The 22887-nt window shown below is 24.9% G+C and overlaps 1 protein-coding gene across 1 annotated transcript in view; it reads left to right on the top strand.

Annotated features, from left to right (window-relative positions):
- The window catches only part of LOC100211060 (protein polybromo-1), a 55395-nt gene that overhangs the window by 22617 nt on the left and 9891 nt on the right, over positions 1 to 22887 (top strand). The window contains exons 9-34 of the mRNA XM_065817535.1: positions 510 to 608; positions 751 to 828; positions 966 to 1142; positions 1325 to 1601; positions 3328 to 3364; positions 6801 to 6879; positions 6972 to 7025; positions 7106 to 7177; positions 8946 to 9173; positions 9340 to 9416; positions 9538 to 9580; positions 9658 to 9744; positions 10004 to 10246; positions 10459 to 10617; positions 11425 to 11598; positions 11904 to 11978; positions 12570 to 12743; positions 13541 to 13625; positions 13778 to 13853; positions 15637 to 15809; positions 16262 to 16359; positions 20546 to 20617; positions 20713 to 20778; positions 20905 to 21172; positions 21271 to 21331; positions 21509 to 21601. Coding sequence (XP_065673607.1) covers positions 510 to 608; positions 751 to 828; positions 966 to 1142; positions 1325 to 1601; positions 3328 to 3364; positions 6801 to 6879; positions 6972 to 7025; positions 7106 to 7177; positions 8946 to 9173; positions 9340 to 9416; positions 9538 to 9580; positions 9658 to 9744; positions 10004 to 10246; positions 10459 to 10617; positions 11425 to 11598; positions 11904 to 11978; positions 12570 to 12743; positions 13541 to 13625; positions 13778 to 13853; positions 15637 to 15809; positions 16262 to 16359; positions 20546 to 20617; positions 20713 to 20778; positions 20905 to 21172; positions 21271 to 21331; positions 21509 to 21601 — 3125 coding nt within the window. The remainder of the gene's footprint in view (positions 1 to 509; positions 609 to 750; positions 829 to 965; positions 1143 to 1324; positions 1602 to 3327; positions 3365 to 6800; positions 6880 to 6971; positions 7026 to 7105; positions 7178 to 8945; positions 9174 to 9339; positions 9417 to 9537; positions 9581 to 9657; positions 9745 to 10003; positions 10247 to 10458; positions 10618 to 11424; positions 11599 to 11903; positions 11979 to 12569; positions 12744 to 13540; positions 13626 to 13777; positions 13854 to 15636; positions 15810 to 16261; positions 16360 to 20545; positions 20618 to 20712; positions 20779 to 20904; positions 21173 to 21270; positions 21332 to 21508; positions 21602 to 22887) is intronic.

The following is a 22887-nucleotide window of genomic DNA, read 5'->3' on the forward strand; positions in this document are numbered from 1 at the left end:
TTCTGCTCCATAATAACTGCCCATTTAACAGTCATTTATGTTTTTCTTTTTCTGAGTTTCCTTATTAAAATAAAATAAGCTTTTTCTGTCATTTTGTGTGAATTGTCTCCTCTGGAATAACTGTGTGGATTTTTTCAAATTTAATTGTTTTATCTATAATATCTACAGTTATTGAGGGGTAAAAATTATTACTGTCAAATTGTTTTAAGTGCTTGATGTAGATGTTGAGTTTAGGCCGTGAGGAGGCAGGAGCATTGGTTTTAGTATATAGGTTTTAGGCAACAGAACTTATGATTCTTTTTGGTTAATCAAGTACTATTAATACTGCTTCTGTACGCAGTTTCAAATTTGAAAAATAGTTTTGCAACATTTTTTTGATAAAACATTAGTAGAGTTATATATATATATATATATATATATATATATATATATATATATATATATATATATATATATATATATATATATATGCACACACGTATATTCCTTTGTTTTCATATTCTTTTTAGATACATTATTATTCTGATTTGAAAATGATAGAAAATGATTTGAATTTGGTTTTCAGCAATGCTATTAAATTTTATCCTCCAGATTCAATTCAATTTCAAGTTTGATTTTTATTTTACCATTTTACATTCTTATGTTCTACGATATTTATTTGAAGTTTAAAAGGATGTCTAAATTCAAACTTTGTTATGTTTAAAGAAAATGAAATTTTTACTAAATTATTTTCTTTTTTTTTTGGCATAGGATGCTCATATCTTGAATGCATTTATGCACGAAAAAATAAAAGAAATGGATCACTGTGAGGAATATCAGACATTTCTAGTTAGTTTTTTTAATTTTATTATTGCATATATATAAGTATATGTGTGTGTGTGTATATATATATATATATATATATATATATATATATATATATATATATATATATATATATATATATATACTCTTTTTTTTTTTAGAAAACTGAAAGAACTGGAAACATTTCACATAAGTTTAAAAGTGAGAGTTCTCCCATAGTTACACCGTTGAAAAAGCGTGGCAGGCAACCTAAAGACGCTAGCAAAACTCTATTAGATGGTTTGAAGATTTTTTCTGATCATGCTAAGAAATTGTTTGACTTTGTTATGGAATATAAGGTTGTTTTATAGATTTTTTTAGTTTTTGTTTTGTTTATTTTTGTCTACAGATATGTTTGATCTTGTTTTAAAAATTTAACAATTTTTTAATTTGTATTTCAGTTTCTAATAGTTTTGTATAATTTAACTATTTTTATACTTTTATTTTATTATTATTATTTTTAATTCTTTGATGTTTCCAGAATTCTGAAGGTCGTTTTTTATTTAAAATGTTTCATGTTTTACCTGATAAAAAAGAGTTTGCAAAGTATTATGAAATTATTTCAAAACCTATTGATCTTAAAACCATTGGAGAGAGAATCAATGCAAATCATTATGTTTCTGAATATCAGTTGATGAAAGATTTCAATATTTTGTTTAAAAATGCTCGTAAATTTAATGAGGAGAGTTCTCAGATTTATAATGACTCCATTACATTGGAAAAGGCGTTAAAAAAGAAGATGCTTGAATTTTTTCCAGGTACAATCAATTTTTTTATATTTTTAAAGTATAATTTATATATATATATATATATATACATATATATATATATATATATATATATATATATATATATATATATATATATATATATATATATATATATATATATATATATATATATATATACACACACACATACATATATAAATTGTTTTTGATTATAATATAAGTTTATTCACAAAGTTTAAGAATTTTGAGTGTTTTTGAGTATAGTCAAAATATAATTTATCATTATACCAAATATCATTCATCAGTATACAATCATCACTTATAAAATTTTTTAAAGATGTGAGTGACTAGTAATTTGATAGAGGAAGACGTTTCGTACTTTGAATGGAACTTATTCTGTGCAACTTATTTTAGTTTTTGCAATTTTTTAATATTTTTAAATTATAATTTTAACAATCTTGCACTTGAAAAACTTGCATGCTGAAAATTGGTGCCCCATGAGATTTAAACGCCAATAAATCCATTTCATAAGCTTAACTAAAATGAAGGTATCAAAATCATTTAATCAAAATGATTTTCATGATGATAAATAATTTAAGCATTTAACTTGTTATAACTCAGAAACTGATTGAAATTTTTTAACTTTTTACTTTGAAAGTTTTTGTAAAAAAAAGTTATTTAAATATATAGCCATTTTTCCTGCCATAAAATTACCTCAATAAAAAAGAAAAATCTGAGATATAGGGTGACATTTGGCTTATTTGACATGGAATTACCTAATTACAATTGGTAATTGTTGAGCAATTCCTAGTTTGCAAAAGTTTATATTATGCATACTTTAATGGTTTGACCATATTTTCACAATAAAACAAACTGCTATCTGCAGTATGTTAAATACAGTCACATAATATACTTTCAATACCACATTCTATTACACACCACATTGGTTCGGTGTCATCATTTGCATTTAAGTTTTCATTTGTAATTTCTTTGTAATTTGTAATGTCTTCCAACTGTTGGTAACATAAATAAAAACACCACCATCTTTATTTTGTTTACAATCTTGATGATATCAATGCCAACATTTTGAAAGCAGTTTTTTATGTAGTTGAACCACTTTTGTTTTTAAAAGTTATGGTCTAAATGTATTTTAAATATCTTTTAAATGTCTTCTAAATATTCTTACGTAAAGAACGTTTAAAAGACGTTTAAAAAACATTTAAAAGACATTTAGAATGTAACTTTTAAAAACAAATGCCCGTAGGGTAAGCAACTGCAAGTTAGAAAATTCTAAACATTCATTTTAATTTATTTCATTTGATTAGTTTTAAATAATTTTTCTGCTCGATTTGCAACTTTCTCTAAAATTATATTTCTTATCATGGTCTAACTGACTAATATCATTTCAAGTTATTTACTATTGTTATCATGACATGATTATCGAGCATTAATACTTGCTATCTAGTATGATTAATTCATTGTAGTATATATGTTTGTGTGTTGTGTTTAATGCAATATTTATATTTTTTATGTATAAAAATATATTATATATACCATCTCTTATCATTTTTGTATTTTGATCATTTTACTTGGAACATCCATGATGCACTGCTACTATTTATATACTCAATATATTTTAAAAATTTCAACACAAAGTCTTTTGTAGCTATAGTTATTTTTTTATGGGTTTTATAAGTTTCTTGGTTGTAATTTGTATGTTTTTTATCCTTGAACATTGTACTTTTTTGTTTAGAGGAAAAAGTATTAGCTCTAAAAAATATAAGATTGAGGTAAGTTGTTTTTTTCATTTGTTGAAAATTTTTTTTTCTCAAAGTATTGATTATGCCAAAGTTAAAATAAATTTATTGGTTGTAATTTTTAAATTTATATACGTAAGTTATAGTTTATTTTTATTTAAATTACCCTAATTACATATAATTTTAAAGTTAATTTATCTTAATTAATATTATCATTAAAGTTTTGTTGTTTTGATTGTCATAACAACAAAATTAATTATTGTGCATTCTGAACTACAAGCGAGGAGGTTACTCCTTGTACTTTATAAAAAGACAGAACAGTAATAAGTTTGTAAAAAAAACACAGCTTTTTTCTTCAACTGGCAGTTTCTTATTCTCTAGAACCATCAGGTTTCACTACAGTCAAAGATAAAACTTTTTTTTGTTTTTTTATTTTTAAATTCTGATTACCCTCTCTCAACTCTTTAACTTCGAAACATGAACCTTGATGAACAAGATCACTGCCTGGAGAAACAAGTTAAGTGCAGTACAATCAGAGCTGGGATGGGTTGGAACTCAAAACTTCTCGCTTACAAGGAGAGCCCTCTATTACTATACCACTACTGCATTGGTAGTGGTTTATATTAGTCATATACATTAGTAATATAAATTCAAACTAATTTAACAATGGCATCTATTATACAACAGTGATAATATGAACGAATAAAAAAAATTAAAAAAGAAAATTTGCTTGTTCAAACAATCAATAAATAATATTTTTCATGTTCATTCTCCAAATAAGAAATATTATGTTAAAATCAGACTGGTTCAGGATAAGACATTGTCTAGTTTTCAGCTTTTTAAAGTTGAAACAATCTTTAAAATAGGCAAGATAGATTTAAAACTAGTTGAATAGGCAGGATAGATATTTTATAAATATTCATTTCAATTAAGTCTGAATTTTCCAAAACTCCTTTCTGGCTCACATGCTATCATCATATTTTAAAATTATTCTTTGGGTTGTTTTGGAAAACTTTATTGCAAAAACAGGCAACAACTGATTTTATTATACATTTTGCAATTGTTAAAACCAAATTGCTTCGCTAGGTAAACTTTCCTCTTGCAATTTCCATTAGGTGCCTTGATATCGAAAAATCTTTCTAAAAAAAATGCAAATGAAAATTGCGTTTACTTTAAAAAAGTACAGTTTAAAGTATCACGCATAGGAGATTTATAAGATGCTGCAGAATTATCAATTTTCCTACAGGCACTAATGTGTTTTTATAATTTAGAAGACGATGGAAAATGTTTTAAAACACATTTGCAGGAATGGGATAAAAATATAGTTTATTTAAAATGAAGCTCTTTTCAAACCTTTAAGGTAACTATTAATACATAAAAGTTATTTAAAAAAAGATAGTTTAAAATATATACATAAAAGTAAACATATAGAACAAATTCAAGTAATTTCTTATTCTGGGCGAGGCTGCGCAAAACAAAGTTTTGAAAGTCATTAAAAATTGCAATAAGTAGCAATTATTCTCTGATTTAGCACAATACAAATAATAACTCCTTTTATAAATCTCTTTTATAGAATGAAATAGCATGGGTAGCAAAACAGTTCATTATATTACTGGAAAAAAATATCGTTCATAACAAATATTTATTATTGATAAAAATCCTAATCTTTTTTGACTTTCCTACAAAATTTTGACATTTTTACAAAACTACATCTCTACAACTAATATGTCAATAACAAGTTCATTTAATTTCTTTATTTAATTCATTTTTATTGAAAGAGTACAAAAAATAGAAAATATTTAAAAAAAAAATTGATTGGTTTAATTTTAATTTGGTTTCTGCTTTACTTGTTCTAATGCTGTAGTGGTAGAGCGCTTGCTTCATAAGCAAAAAGTTCCAAGTACGATCCCCACTGCATCCCTGGTAGTACTGCGTTTAATAGCCTTGTTTGTCAAGGTTTGTGTTTTAGAGTAAAGAGTTGAGAGAGGGTTGTAACCACAGTATATATTTTTTAAATGTGACTCCTCGACCGTGACCCTCTTGACCTTCTCAGCTCTAATATTATTCAATTAATAATAATATTAAATATATAATATTAATAATATTAAAATAATATTATTAATATTATATATTTAAAATTATTGTTTTATTAACTTATATGTTAGTTTAACAATTTCTTTTAAAAAATTTTAAAATTAAAAAAATTTTTTTTTTTTTTTTTTTGTAGTATGAAGATCTTATTTGTAATATTAAGATCTTTTTATGCATCTTTGCAAGGTAGAAATGCATAAAAATACTATTTGATATAGGGGATACCAAAGTAGTTTTGCAGTTAATTAATTATTGCATCCGTCAATCTTTCACATCCAAATTTTCTCACTTTTTTTTTTCAATTTCCAAATTTAGGTTCAAAATGTTTGTTTGATGTTTTGTGAGTACCCAACACAATCCTATTTATTAACTTGTAACTATAAACATATTGAACATTAATGTAGCTTTTGCTAACTTGTCACTCAAAAACACAATCCTATTTATTAACTTGTAACTATAAACATACTTGACATTAATGTAGCTTTTGCTAACTGTCACTCAAAAAGTCAATATAAAGATCTTATTTGTAATATTAGGGTCTTTTTTTACATTTTTGCAAAGCAGAAATAGGCTTGAGGTGATTTTTTGATGCATAAAGTATATTTTAATTAATTTTTATTAATTTTCATTAATTGCTGCAATTTTAAAAAATTGTTCAATTGAATTTTGAATAACATTTTAAATTATCTTGACTTGGAATTCAAAGTGTAACAGAGTCCATGCAACATATACATTTAATATTTTACTGTTTTATTTATGCAATTTCTTTGTTCATAAAAATTCATGCATTTATTTTCATTGATTTTTTCAGTGAGTTTATTTTCCAGTTGTACATATTCAAAAATAGTTTTATGAGCAATAATTATTTATTCAAACTTAATTATATATTTAATATCTATAACATATAGTTATATCTATATATATCTATTATATCTATAACATATGATGAATTTAAAACTAGTTTAAAACTAAACATTGGATTAAATTTGAACTGAGAATAAATCTTTGTTCTTATCTATTTAAGAATAGTCTCACATTTTTTCTTTCCAAGTGAGTACTTAGCTACTATTATAGATTTGTACTATTAAACCTAAAAGTGTTTAAGATCGTCTAAAAATTGCCGACCTCGTTTCTATGTTTTATGGTAACCTTTTTGTGTCAATTTTTTTTTTTGCTGACCTAATGCCAACCTCTAACAGTTTTCTCCTAATTCTGAGGGTTGCATTTAATTATTCTACAAATTTAAAATTATTTTTTTATTCTACAAATTTAAAATTATTTTTCAAGTTTTTAGTTTAAAGTATTTGAAAATCTAATAGTTATAGAATAAATAACAAATTATAATGTATATATAAATTATAAGTTTTTTTTCATGCAGTAACTCATCTATTGGGCAATCAAAAGGTTTATTTACAAACAAGTGCCACGAGTTGCTTTCCTATGTGCAAGAATTTAAAGTAAGTTGTCAAAAAATATAATTAATAAATTTACTTATAAAGAATCTAAAATAAAATTACTTACATTTTAAACAAATTTTTAACATTAAAAGGATGATTATGGTAACAAGCTGTCAGCTGTATTTGAAAAGCTACCTTCAAGATTGGTAAATACTTACTACATATCAATTTTAAAATAACTATATAGTTTTTTGTTTTGTTAATTTTAATTTTTTTGATTTCTAAGGAATACCCTGATTATTACCAACTCATTAAAAGACCAATTGATCTCTCCTATATTAGTTCGAGAATAAATAAAGTAAGTATTTTTATATCCTTATGTTATTAAAATATTTTATATCCTTATGTTGGTAAAATATTTTATATACTTATGTTGGTAAAATATTTTATATACTTATGTTAGTAAAATATTTTATATACTTATGTTGGTAAAATATTTTGTAGAACTTTATTTAATAGAGTTGCAGAGAAATAAGAAATAGTTAAATATTTACAAAAATAGTTAAATATTTATAAAAATAGTTAAGTATTCATAAAAATAGTTAAATATTTATAAAAATAGTTAAATATTCATAAAAATAGCTAAATATTTATTACCTTTAAATGCAACATACTTAATCCAAATAACATATTTTACATCTTCAAAGTAACGGGTACCCTTCGTTTGGTTTATGTTGAAATGAAGAAACTTACTGGTCAGTACCATAGTGAGAAATTGATTGAAACCTATTGTATTCCAAATCAACAAAAATTTTATTAATTGAGTAGTAATCACAATATTCCTCCATTCGCTAAACTCTCTCAACATTGCTTCACTCGCTATACTCTCTCAAATTTGCTCAGTCCAATTTTTGCCTATAATGACCGTAATGAGGACGAAAGTCAGAAAATCGCATGACTAAGCTACTTTAAGAGAGGTTTTTTCTAGAAAACTTTGGCTATTTTCCACTTGTTGTTTTTCTTTATTGTATTTTTGTCAGTATTTGAGAAGTTTCTTCTATTAATGTTGGTCCTGATAAGTCTGCTTAATGTTATAAATCACTTTCGCTTTATGGTTTCATGAGCTATTTTTTGACATAATTCTTTGGATTGGAATAGTTCTGCTTTATAAAAACAATTTTATCTACCTGTCACTGTCAATATTGTATCTACAATCAATGATGGCAAAGCCAGAAGCAGATTTTGCCCTTTTAGATGATGCAGAGGTCAGTGGATGCTGCTTCCACCATGCCAAAGTGTCAGTATTTCCTTCGTTTTTGGTTCTTCTTGTTTTGATATTTGCCATTTTCAATTTATAGGTAGATTTCTGGGCACCTGGTGTATGGTAGTGTTTTCCTTATCCGTTTCCTTTGCTAAGAATTCATCTTCCTCACAACTTTGTGTATTATTAGCATTATTACTGTTGGAGCCTGAGACATACGATGATGAATTCTCAAAGTAGTTTTTGGTTGTGGGGTGGTTGTCAATGAGTTTTTCATTCACATTTTCATCACAACACCTAGATGTATACACAAAAATAGAGGTAGTGACCTTATGCAGGTAGTTGACTTTTGTCTGGGAATCTAGGAATAGTTTTGATAATAAGTCATTCAAGAATATCTCTACTGATTTGCTTCTCTAAATACTTTTTACAAATATTTAACTATTTGTATAAATATTTAACTGTTTTTATAAATGTTTAACTTCTTCTTTTTTTTTAATTTAACTATTTTTATAAACATTTAAGTGATTTTTTTTTCTTTCAAAATGAAGTTGATAAATGTCTAATAACATCCTCTAAATAGCATTTTGGCCTAGGAAGATAATTATATTTTTTCAAATACCATTAAGTATTTATTTGATCTGTTTTTAGTGTTATTCTAAATTATTGAAAATTATTTGGTGAGAAAAAAAAGACATTAAGTCTCTTACGACTTTATGAATATGACTTTATGTCAACATTTTTTCCTATGTTGAGAGAGTTTAATATTATTTGTTGACAGAGAGTTTAATATTATTCTATATAGTTTTTATAAATTTTCAGAAAGTTTTCTATTTAATGTATAAAACAAATTTATGCTTTTTAGTATACATCAATTGATGACCTTGAACAAGATCTAATGTTATTGTTTAACAATGCATGTCACTATAATGAACCGGACTCTCAAATTTATAAAGATGCTATTGTACTTCTCCGTGCCATGATTGCAAAGAAAAATGAAATTTCACCGGATTTAAATATGTTTGTTCCTGATGTAGCTGGACTTGTTCACAAGTTGTTGGAATCTTTGTATACAAGTGTAATGCAGCACAAGGTTTTTTTGTTTTGTTTTTGTTTTTAAGTTTTGCTTCGTTTTTTAATTATTTTTTTTCTATATATATAATTTGTAATAATAATAATATATGTAATTTTTATTTTTAACTGCTTGTTTTTTTTAATGTTTTTCTTTTATTATTATTATTATTATAAAAAATTTTTAGGATGAAGAAGGTCGTTGTTATAGTGATTCTCTTGTTGAACATATTGTTAAAGATGATTCAAAAAATGGATATCAGAGGTTTGAAAAATAAAAAATTTATTTTTATGACAAAATAAATTGACGACGGAAGAAATATTGGTTAGTTTATATACGTTACTGAAATGAAATAAACAATAATAACACTTTCATAATATATTAGGAAACCTTTATCTTTGATTATCATTGGACAATTACTACAATTGGTAAATTTTATAATTTTTAAATGTTGTTGTGTTTTAATTTTTTCTTCATTTTAATATTTTGTTTGTTTTTTAAATAGAGATTTTACAAGCGTCTTGATCGGTTGCAAGAAGATATTTTTTTGATTTTTAATAGTGTTAGAAAAACATGTAGCACTGAAACAGAGGTTTGTTAAAACTAAGTACAATTTTTTAAAATTAAACAAAACACTATTTCTTCTTTTAAGTTTAAAGTAATGTAACAACCATGCACACACTAGTAATCAACAAATCTCCTAACAGTTGAAATAAAGTTTATTTTATTTAGATTGGTCCTGATGCCCATAACAATCTGTTTTTATTTTTTGTTTGTTGATTTTTAGATATGTCGGATAGAGCTTCAGATGTCACAAGAATGTCAATTTAAAACAATTTAATTATTTTTAGATGTATGAGGATGCCTGCCAACTTCAAATAAATTTTATTATAGAACGGGATAGGTTGACAAAAGATGGGTTACATTTTCTATCTCAATCTGCAATTAATATCACTTTAAAGAAGTTGCAACATGAAATTGATGTAGAGCGTAATGAAAAGCAAATTAGCGAAAACCAAGAACACCTTGATGAGTTAGATGGCTTGGGTAAAGTGACCACAACAGGGTTAAAAGGAATGATGGCTTTAGAAGTAGTATGTTTATACTATTAAAATATCAAATTATAAACCTGTTCAAGTATTAATATTATATATAGTTAGTATTATATATAGTTAGTATTATATATACATACATATATATATATATATATATATATATATATATATATATATATATATATATATATATATATATATATATATATTACTGCATTTTAATAGAATGAATACTGAATATTACTTTATAGCAACCAGATGAGGAAATTCTGACTTATGCAAACTCTATTGTTTTTAATGGAATTAATTATTCAGTTGGAGATTTTGTTTATATGAGTACAGATGAAAACAATAGACCCCCTCATATTGTTTCTATTGAAAAGATATGGAAACAAGAAAATGGATTAGAAGTATATATTTTTTTCAAGTTTTTGGTTAAAGTATTTTTTATACAGTGATACATTCATACATTCATAAATTCATACATGCATGCATGCATACATACATACATACATACATACATTCATACATACATACATAGGATAGATTAGGCTATTATAAGTACCTTACGCGAAAATTGGAATATTTTCAAAAATAATTTTGCTGGATCCAAAATTTTTGTGAATAAACAGTTTTTAGGGATCAAGTAATGATCCCTAAAAACTGTTTATTCACAAAAAAATTTATTTTTATAAAATTTTTTGAATTTAAATTACAGAAAGATATTTAGTATTGTTAAAATATTAAAAATTTTTACTATATTTTGCTTTTGTTCAAAAAGCAATTAAAACCGCTGTAATTTTAAGACTTTGAATTTGGTAATTTCAATGAAAAACACTGGGTAATTTGAGCAAACTCATATTAAACAAAAATGGTATCTTTAAATAAAGTCAAAATGAATGTTTCATACTTACATACATGCATACATACATTCATACATGCATACATACATACATACATACATACATACATACATACATACATACATACATACATACATACGTACGAATGTACATACATGCATACTTACATATATACATATATATGTATATATATATATGTATATATATATATATATATATATATATATGTGTGTGTGTGTATGTATATATATATATATATATATATATATATATATATATATATATATATATATATATATATATATATATATATATATATATATATATATATAATATGCATATATATAATTAAAGGGGTTATATGGAAATTGGTATTTTCGACCAGAGGACACATTTCACTTAGCTTCAAGAAAATTTATGGAGCAGGAGGTGTTTAGAAATCTGCATTCAAGCTATATGACTTTCCAAAGAGTTATAGGAAAGTGTTATGTCATGAATGTTAAAGACTATCCAAAGTACAGACCTGAAGTAGGTATTTTTGATTTTTTAATGTTAAAGGCCAAAGTTGAGGTAGCTAAGTTTCCTAAAAAGGTTTTAAAAAGTTAACTCATGCTTAGAGGGTTTTGAATCCAGGTAGAGCATTTGCACCTATTGTGCATAAAGCATGCAGTTGGGTTTATATACCTAAACTCTTGAATATAATTTTAGTTTAATTATTGCTGTCTAGTTATGAGACTTGCTTGGCTTACTGTGAATCTTTCAACCAATTATAACCAATAAAGCTTCTTGGATATGGCTTTTATGAATGTGACTATAACTTTTTTTTTTTTTAGGGGTTTGAAGACAAAGATGTATTTGTATATGAAAGCAGATATAATATGAAGATGAAATCATTTAAAAAAGTGAAGGTACCTTTTTTTTTCTTTTTAAATTAAATTTATTTATACAAAATGATAATTTTTCAGAGGTTTAACGTTTTATATATATAATTGACTTTAATAATAATTAGCAAAGAACTATGAAAAATAATGAACTTTATTGTCACTGGTGACCAAAGAGTCTGCCAAAAAGAGGTTTTGTGTTGTGTCACTCAAATAAAGTTTTATTCAAGAGTATTTGTCTTGAAACAATAGAAAATAGTTTTTTTAAATCTGAACAAAGTGCTAGTCATAATTGGGGCAAAACAGTAAAATTGAGAGGGTCTTAGCCCATTTAAGCATTTTAGATGGGCGTTACAAAGTTTTTTTTATTGAAGAGTATTTGTTCTATAAAAATAGAAAAGAGTGTTTATAAAATCTGAAAAAAATGATAAGGGTCACAAATGGGGCAAAGGGTAAAATTGAGGAGGCCTAAACCCATTTAAGCATTTAGATACCTATTACAAAAAAAGTTTATAAATTAAATTTCAAATAATTTAAACAAAGTTTGAAACAGTAAAAAAATTTAAATGTTTTTATTGTTTTAATCTAACAAAATAATAGTTTGTATCTTTTATATAGACATTTCTACCACATTCAGCTCATGTGGTTCTTGTTGAACGTGATCAGTTGTTAACTATCAAACGTTTTTCAACCATTACTCCAGAGAGTAGTCAGTTTTCACAAAGTGACAAAAGTGACAAAAGCAATCAAGTTATTGAGTCAACTGTTGGTTATGAGCACCCTAAAGAAGAAGTAAGTCATATTCAAGTCATAAAGTTTATATCACAAATAATTTTTTTTTTCTTTATGTTTTGGTTTAATAACATTTTAAATTTTCATTCAAGTTTTTTTTAAATAAAAATATTTGTTATGTGCAAACCTTTTTTTTGTTTTAAAATAATTTTTAAAAAATATATGTATTATACCTTAATATATATTGATACCTTAAAGGGCTAAGGTACCAACTCCAAGCCTTTATTTTGGTGCCATCTGTTATGATAGGCTAGAATTGGATTACCCGTTAGGCCCTACCCTAGCGATAATCCAATTAGGGTTACATTTTTTACAAAACATTTACAAAATGAAGAACTCTTGGTTTATACTATATTCTTAAATTTTCTTTTTGTTCTCTTGTAAAATTTATCATTATGGATGTTAGACTTTTGCCCTCTAAGGTGACGATATAGTTTGTTTTTTTAATCTCAAAATACTTAAATCAGTGAACTTATTTAAATATTATAACTCAAATGTCAAATGATAGAAGTATCCAAGCTTTTTTTTTCGTTTCCTTTAAATTAATAAAGTTTTTGAATACTTGGTGAGCAATCCAAGCCCATTTCATGGTAATTTAAAATATGGTATTTCATCAATAAATAACTTAATGAATGGTTTGCGAAAAAAAATTACCTGAAGTAAAAGAATCTTAAGAATTATCTATCATTTTTTGTAAATGTCAGTTTTTTATTAGAAGAATCATAAAGTGCCCTTCAAGTGTTTATAAAACTTTTGAAATTGTTTGTTTGATTACTTAATTATTGTCTTTTTAAAAGCATTGTAAAACAGAAGTATCTAGCCCAGACAGTGGTTGCACTTACTATGAAAAGTATGTCACTGATACCGATAGTTACAAAATTGGTATGTGCACTTTATAAAATTATATAAAGATAAAATTTATTTTCAATAAAACAGTTAAGTAATTTTTTATGTGTGTTGTTGGTGTTTATTTAAGCTGTTGACATTTATTCTAAATAAATGTGTTTATGTAAGCTTTTGGTGTTTATTTTTAGGTGATGGTGTTTATGTAAAATGTGATGAAGATTATTTGCTGATGTCAAAAATTGATAAAATATGGACCGATTCAAGGTTGTTGTTTTTTCAATCATTTTTGTTTTTGTTTTCAAAAATAAACATCTTTTTTATGAAATAAGAATGAAAAATTAAACAATACTTACTGAAATAAAAAACAAAAAATAGATTTGCTTCGTTCAATCATTGATGTGTTGAAAAATTTGTTTTTAGCTTGAAAAGCTAACAATAATTTTGGTACTCCTTGTTTTCTGTATAAAAATAGATTAAATGCAATAGGTCATTTTCAAAGTTTTCTAAATCAGGCATAAAAGGTGGGGTATTTTTTGTTTTAACATCTGTGTAAAAACACAGATATTAAAACAAAAAATAATACATCATCTGTGTTTGTATTTGGTTTTAAGAAAAAATGGGCTTTCCAACGAATTCTTTTAATTAAATGCTCAACTTTTTTAATCAAAGAAATAGTATAACTTTTTTTATCTAGTATAGGTATATTTTTCAACGAGTAAGTGAAATTATTAGTTTCCATATTTACACAAAATGTTAAAATACAATTAAGAGTGCTCAACAAATTTTAATAATGAGCCTTATATATTTAAACAATTTTTAAAATGTATTCTACAAAATAGAGTGCTCAATGTTCTTAAAAGAACAGAGCAATTATAAATTTGTAGAAAATTGGTCGATAAGCATTTCCCACCTTCTAATAAATTACATAAAATTTTTAATTTAAAATACAATTAAAGTTAGCCACAGTTGTACAAAAAATATGGAAAGAATTATAAAAGGTCACAATAATGCTTTGTTAAACAAAACAAAAAAATCGAAATGAAAAAACTACAGAAAATTGTAATTGTAAACAAAAAAACAATTGTCCAATGAGTGGAAGTTGTTTATCAAAAAATGTGGTATTTTCTCCAAGAATGTACCTGATAAACAATATATTGGCATAACAGAGGGTGAATGGAAAAAACATTTTGCCAATCATAGGCAATCTTTTAAAAATAAAAAGTATTCAAAAGACACCATGCTGTCAAAATATATAAAGATAAAAATTATTAATTGGGAATTAAAAGATAAAAATATTGATGATTTTATACTGAATTGGTCCATCTTTAAAACAGCGCCTGCATATAACAATATTTCCAAAAAATCTATACTCTGCCTTCAAGAAAATTTGAAATAATTACACACGCAAACCAAGAATGTTTATTAAACAAAAAATCAGAATTAATTTCTAAATGCAGGCAAGAAAATAAGTAGTTAAGTAGTTAAGACATTTGCGACTTCCTGTAATTTAATTTTTGGTATAAATTGAAGTTTTATTAATTTGATCTTTCATTTCTGATGATTCTTTATTGATGAAACACAGTGTAAAATGAGAAAAATGTATGTATATATATATATATATATATATATATGTGTGTGTGTGTGTGTGTGTGTATACATGTGCACACTTTTTAACTAATATATTGGTTAGCAATATAGTTTTAGTTATCTTATCTATCTATGAAAATCTTTAAATTTGTTTGAATTAATGCAAATCCTTTGTTATAAATGATCAAATTTTTGTTGTTTGTAATTGTTATGTTATGTTTTGATGCATCTGATATGAAAGTAGGTAATGTTCAAACACTAGTGTTCGTAGTTCAAAGTGCTGAATTAATAAAAATGGTTGATGGTGGTTGTAGTTTGTATAAATTGTGAAACTTTCACAACTTTATTGTTTTAATCGATTGGAAGTTTATATTTCATAACTAAACAAAAATAATAGTTTGTGAATGTTTTATTATATTTTTTGATGTATATTTAAATAGGTAACTCATTTTTATTACAGTGGTACTCCATACTTTCAAGGCAACTGGTACCTCACACCTGAGGATACCAAGCATGTTCCAACTCAATTGTTTTATGAAAAAGAATGCTTTGAAAGCACAGTGGAATGTGTTGAAATGCTTTCTCAAGTTGCAGGAAAATGTGCAATACTTAACTTGCGAGATTATCAGTTTTGTAAGTATAAATTTAAAAAAATTAAAAAGTTCAATTTTACTTTTAATTTTTTGTTATTAAACTTTTTTATTAGTTGTTGTTTTTTTTTATCATTTGATGTTTTGCTTTTATAGATTACCAATTTCTAATCTAATAATTTTTTTTGAAATGTAATTTTTTAGAAGAATAATGAGTTTAAATTTTTGCTTCACAAAAATTTAAACTCATTATTCTTCTAAAAAATTATTCTTCATTAAACTCATTTTTGCTTCACAAAAATTTAAACTCATTTTAAATTCATCAAAAATTAAACTCATCAAAAATTTAAACTCATTATTTTTTTGAATATTTAGTTTTTTTTATAAATTTAATAGTTATAAATAATTACAATAGTTAAATTTAATAAAGAATTCTTAAAAAAATATCATGATTTATTAAACCTTTTTCTGTTATAATATTTTGTTTTTTGTTAGTGCGACCAACAGAAATTGATGAAAAGCATGTATACATATGTAGTGCGATATATATTGAAGAAGAAATGAAATTCAGAAGAAGAACAAAAGGATTTAAGGTCTTTAAATTTCTTTTTAAAACGACTACTTACAGAAAAAAAGCAAGATAATAAAATCGAATATAAGTATTTATGTATTAAAAAGTTATGTGTAAAGTGCGTGTGTATATATTTATTTATGTTTGTGTGTAACACAAACATAAATAAATATATACACACGCACTTTACACATAACTTTTTAATACATAAATACTTATATTTTACTTTACACATAACTCCTTATATGTAAAGTATAATACTTATATTATACTTTACACATAACTCCTAACTGGTTGTCAGAAAGTTTTGTTGACAAAAAGTAAAAATGAATATGCAAGATCGGAATTTTTTTTTTGTTACTCGATAGACTGCCTCCTCCAACCAAACCATCGGTCGATGTAGCAGCACTTCCTTGCAAGTCAGGCTATAAAATAGTCGATGTAGCAACACTCTGTTGCAAGTCAGACTATTTGTCAGTCGATGTAGCAGCACTTCGTTGCAAGTCAGGCTAATTATCAGTCGATGTAGCAGCACTTTGTTGCGAGTCAGGCTATAAGATAGTCAATGTAGCAACACTCCATGCATGATTTACAGTTAAAAAAATAAAAATAAAAACATTTTATTAAAAGAATAAAAATAAAAACATTGTTTATATTTTTAAAAATATTCAGAATGTTTTAAAAACATTAAGAATGTTTTTAAAAACATTCTGCTCAATTAAATTTGCGTTTTTGCGGTTTTTTTAAAAAACGATTAATTTGTAGTTAAATTAATGGTTTTTACTTTCTGACAACACGCAAATGTTGGAGGAAAGTCAAAGTAAGTATATATATATATATATATATATATATATATATATATATATATATATATATATATATATATATATATATATATATATATATATATATATATATATATATATATATATATATATATGTGTAAATTATGTTAGTGTATTTTACAAATAGAGTGCTCAATGTTCTTAAAGAACAGAGCAATAATAAATTAGTAAAAAACACTTATCTAACTTTTATCTTCGAAAGGAAGATAAAAGTTAGATAAGTGTTTTTTACTAATTTATATATATATATATATATATATATATATATATATATATATATATATATATATATATATATATATATATATATATATATATATATCAACCCTCAGAATTAGTAAAAATGAGGTTGGCAATAATATGCCGACCTCTATCTTTTAAAGGTCAGAATCAGATCGGCAATAAAAAGTGGTGCATGGGTCTTACCAACATATGGAGACGTTTATAAATACTTTATTTAGTGCAATCCGAATTTAAAACAAATCTGACGTTGATGTTGATGAAACACAAATTTTTAGAGTTTTTCGAATAAAAAGTGTTAAATACCCAGTAAGCACAAATACGCCTTTTTAGAATCTAAAATGTTAACACTTTTAGACGTCTGAATTCAGATAACTATAAAACATCTTTGAAATGAAGAATATAAGTTCATGTTCGTCGTCACACAAATATTCGCCATCTCAAAGATGACTACTATTAGATGTCTTACAGTTATATTGGCAAAGAGATCCGCACTTATGCCAAGAACATAAATCTCTATAAATCTCAAATCCGGTCTTGTATGGAATACTGTTGCCATATTTGGGGCGGATCTTCTAATAATGCCCTTTCTCTTTTAGACAAGGTGCAAAAACGCATTGTAAACATAGTTGGACCTGCTCTTGCAGTCAACCTCCAACCATTATCACATTGTTGTAATGTTGCTTCTCTTTCTCTTTTCTACAAATACTATAATAGGCACTGGTCTAAAGAGCTAGCGTCTCTTGTGCCATCTACTAAAATTCATTTTCGTGTTACTCGTCATTAAATTAAGTCTCTTTTTTTTTCTGTGACTGTTCCTAAATGCTCCAAAAACCCTTATTCCTCTAGTTTTTTTCCTCAAACATCAGTGGAATTCACTTCCTTCATCTTGCTTTTCTGATTTATATAATTTGCAATCTTTTAAGTTATCTGTTAATTGTTATCTTGCTCTACAATCTTCATCTTTCCTCTTTTAGTAACTACCAACTCTAATAGTGGTTGCTTGCGGCCTTGTTGGAAGCGAAGATCTTGAAAAAAAAAATTAAAAAAAAACAAAAACATAACACATATCATAAACGCTATCAGAAATTGATGATACACATCAAACATAAGTTTAAAAAATTTTGAATTATTTTAACATCTAACTAAGTTGGTCTCAACTAACAAAATTTTGACTTTTTTAATATCTTTATGCTTTAACTTAAATTCCTTAAAAACTTCTTTTAGTGTATACTACATGTCTTGAATTTAAACTCGCACTTTTTTGTTTGTTGTTCTCTCTGAGATTGTTTGTTAAATTATGAAGTATTTTTATGGTTGAATTTTATTCAGTAAACAACACAAAAGTTCTTTCTTCTGTACAGGACTTTTGAGAAGAGAGACCAATTAATTTTTTTCACATACTTTTCTTTACCTTGAACATTAGCATATGAAGTCTTTGTTTCCATAGAAGAAGTCTTTTTGATGTTAAGACTTTCTCATTCTTTCTGCACTCTTTCTGCTTCTCATTCTTTCTGCATTCTTTTTATTCTTTTAGCTGCAATTTTTTCAAAAATTTTTGTTTTCATCTTTGTCTTTAAAGTCTGGGATTTTCTTTAGCTTTATATTTCTTTTAGTTCAGATTTCATTTAATTCTTTTGATTCAGAGCTTTACTTTTTTTAAAAGTTCATTAGCTTTGTGAAAAAGTAAATAAATATAAATGTATCTAAGCAAATTTTAAAAACAAATTTTAAAAGAATTTTACTAATTTTTTAATATTTACACTACAAAAACTTTTTTTGTTTTGATCAGTTGAACAACCAACAAATTTCTGGAGAAGTTCTATAATTTTAAATTTACTGTAAATGTTTTCTTCTCCCTTTTTTAGGTGTGAAGTTAAAATTGTTTTAAATTAAAAAAAAAACTGCAGTTAATTTTATTTTATTTTTTAGTTAATTAAACAACATGGTTTTTTAACAAACTAGTTTGCTTATATTATGCTAAATATTTGAAAATTTATTTTGTGTTTAATTTTTGCAACACTAACAAGATATTAAAGTAAAACAAAAGTAGAGCATGTAAATGTTTTTTACATCAAGTTAAATTTGTTTCCCTTTACTTTGAAAACTATAAATAGCTTGTTCTGTTTTTTTTTATTTTTATTTAAATTAGTTTTTTAAATAATTTAGACTATATCAGGGTGGCCACAGCTCCTCAAACTCATCTAAAGTCCTTTTTTTTTCTTATGAAAGTGTTATGTGGCCACCCTGTATATATTTTTATTAAAACGTCTAATTTATCTAATTTTTTTACTTGATCTCACTTTTTTATAACAAGATTTATTAACGGCATGGAACACTGCATATATTTAATAAAATAATATATAATTAAATATTTTAACTAACAATTTTGTAAAAAGCCTTTTAAAAAATAAATCTAAAATAAAACTAAATAAAAAATGATTGTAACCCAGATTCACAAATGTGTTATATGATCGTACTAACTGCATAGAATAAAGTGAACATTAGTTTTAATTTTATTTGTACTGTTGTGGTTACAACAGCTATATCTATTTACATCGCTCAGATAAACTTTAGAGAAATTACAACACAATTATTAAAAAGTACTTTCATTGTTTATAATTAAACTTCATAAATTTTTCAGTTTGTTGCTGTATAAGGAGAGGTTATTAAGTTTTATTTATCTGAAAACTTATAATATAATTGCAAAATTTTAATATAATTTACATTTTTATTTTAATATATTTACAATATTGTTTTTATGTTGTACAGAATGGTGCACAAGTAGTGTTATGGTTTACTTAATGAACAACATTTTTTGTGTGTAATTTTTTTTAACTATTTATTAACATTTATTAAAAAATAAATAAACACATTGATGATCAGTATTTTAATAAATAAAAAGTATATAAATATATTGACAATCATTATTTTAATAAATAAAATAGATATGTAGTTGTTACATAAATACCTAGTTCCTATTAGTGATCATTAATAATATTTTACGAATTTTTGCTAAGTTACAGCATTTAACATTTTTACAAAGTTAACAATCATTAACAATCATGCAATGTATGTATGTATGCATGTATGTATGCATTGCTAATTTAACTAGTTTTTTAGAGAGCAATTCTTCCTGCTAATGTTCGTGATGATGAACTGTGGTACTTTGATGAAAGCATTAATCCAAACAGAGTAATTAGTTATTTTGTAATTTTGTTCATTTGTATCTGGAAATTTATTATTTTTAAGTTAAGTAATTTTTATTTTTTTATTTTCTGCATTTAAAGCGACCTTCTCTATGGTTGATGCCATGGGGAGAGCAAGATATTGCAGTTCCTGAACAAAAAGCAGAGGTTTGTTTTTTGAAAAAAGTAGATTCTTTGCTTGAGTGATTTATATTGCAAAAAAAGATTTGTGTTTATTTTTCGAAATTTAAAATTAAGTAAAAGTATTTTATTTTTAATTTATGCTAATTTTAGGAGTCGGGATATAGTCTCATGAAAAAAGAATATACATCATTACTGATGAAAGAAAACTTTTCTCTGGATGAAGCTGAGGCTAAAGCTTTGGAAAAGTGGAATGGCATGTCAAGCGAAGAAAAAAATGATTACAAGTTGCGTCAGAAAAACCTGTTGGCCTCTACATTATATATTTATGAGTGTGGCTGGGGCATTTGTGACTATCAATTTGAAGATAGATCTGATCTTATTGTGCATGTTATGGAAGGAGTTCATCTTTCTAAAAAAGGTATTTTGGACTATTGTAGTAGTAAACTGTTTTGTAGAATAAGTCTAAAGAATATGAGTTTTAAACAATCTTGCTATAAAATTTTTTTCTTTTTTAAGGTTTACGAATGCAATATGGTTGTCTATGGAGAGGCTGTTTGCGCAAAATAAATAATCTGCCGTAAGTGTAAAAACACTTAAAATTTTTTGCCAAATTCAAAACTGCTAAAAAATTTTTAATTTTAATCAAATTTACTTATATAAACATAAGTCAAATGTTATCCAAAATTATTTATATATCTAAGTATAAGTCATCATAGTTTAGTATAAAAATATTTCAAATTATTTCAAATTATAGAGCTTTTTTAACTCACTCAAGATTGCTGCGTCACATTCGCGAGGTTCACTTCAAAAATTCTGGTAAAAGAATATGTCGCAATGAAAAATCTAGGTAAAGATCTATTTTTATTTTGTACTCAATTTTTTTAAATATTTTAAAGTGTTTCTGGTGTTATTGTTATGCTTTTTAACTGATTATTTTTAAAGAATTGGAAGAGTTGAATATAATTAATTATAATAATTGAATAAAAAATTTTACTATGAATGTAACTCTTTATTTTTAAATTAATTTTTACTATAATATTTCAAGGTAGTATAGATATCCATGTTGTCAAGTATAATATAAATATAAAAAACCGTTAAAAACAAAAAACAAAAAAATCAATGCAATATTTTCTTTTATTCAAATATCGAAACATGTTTGTAAAAAGAATTTGTGACATAACCTGTTATCCTGAATCAGACCACTTTCTAAAGGTGCACATTAAGGACATTGTATTTCAAGTGCCTCTTTTATTTTTATGTTAAAGTTATTCTCTACTGTTAGAGTATTTTTATTATAAAATTATTTCTCTGCTTTTTGAGTATTTTTAATGTTCCATGCAAAATTACCATGATAATTTTTTGAATGTTCTGCTATTGCTGAATTATTTAATTTTCCTTTGTATGTATTTTTTTTATGTTGGTAAATACAAGATAAGATTTTCATTTTTGTTTTAATGATATGTTTTAATTGCATTTTTTGCAGTTTTTTGTAATGTTTTCCAGGCTTGTTTTTTTATAACAATTTTCTACAAAAATGTCTATTAGAAATAATAACTCTTGTTTGATATTATTATTAGAGCATAAATATAATGCCCTATGAACAAATCCTTTAAAAACTCCATTAAAATTTTTTGGGTGATGGCATAAGTTAGATTTGGACATTATTAATGGCATCTAAAAAAATAAGTAATACTTAAAAATTTTTGTATCTTCAGTAGAGTTAAAATGATAATAGGAGTCATTGACAAATCTTTCAAATGACTTTACATGAATATTATTGGAAACCTCTTGTGAAATAGCATTGCTTTTATGAAACTATAAAAAACACTCCACAACTACTACCATAAGTCCTAAACCAATAGGTTCAGAATCTTCTAGTTCATTAATGTTGTGTTCATATAAAAAATAACAATAAGAAAAATATATCTAAAAGTGTTTTTATTTCATCAAAGATAAGTTTTGATGTAAAACTAGGATTATTTCTTAATCTCTCAATAAGGACAATTATTGCTTTCTTTACTAGGACTAAAGGATATGAATTAATGATATCAAAAGACACTTGAATTTCATCTTTGTCAATATTCCATGATTTGGCTAAATTTATAAATTATTAAAAAGTTTTTTAAATGTGTA

This window comes from Hydra vulgaris, chromosome 14, assembly GCF_038396675.1.
Source record: "Hydra vulgaris chromosome 14, alternate assembly HydraT2T_AEP".
Lineage (NCBI taxonomy): Eukaryota > Metazoa > Cnidaria > Hydrozoa > Anthoathecata > Hydridae > Hydra > Hydra vulgaris.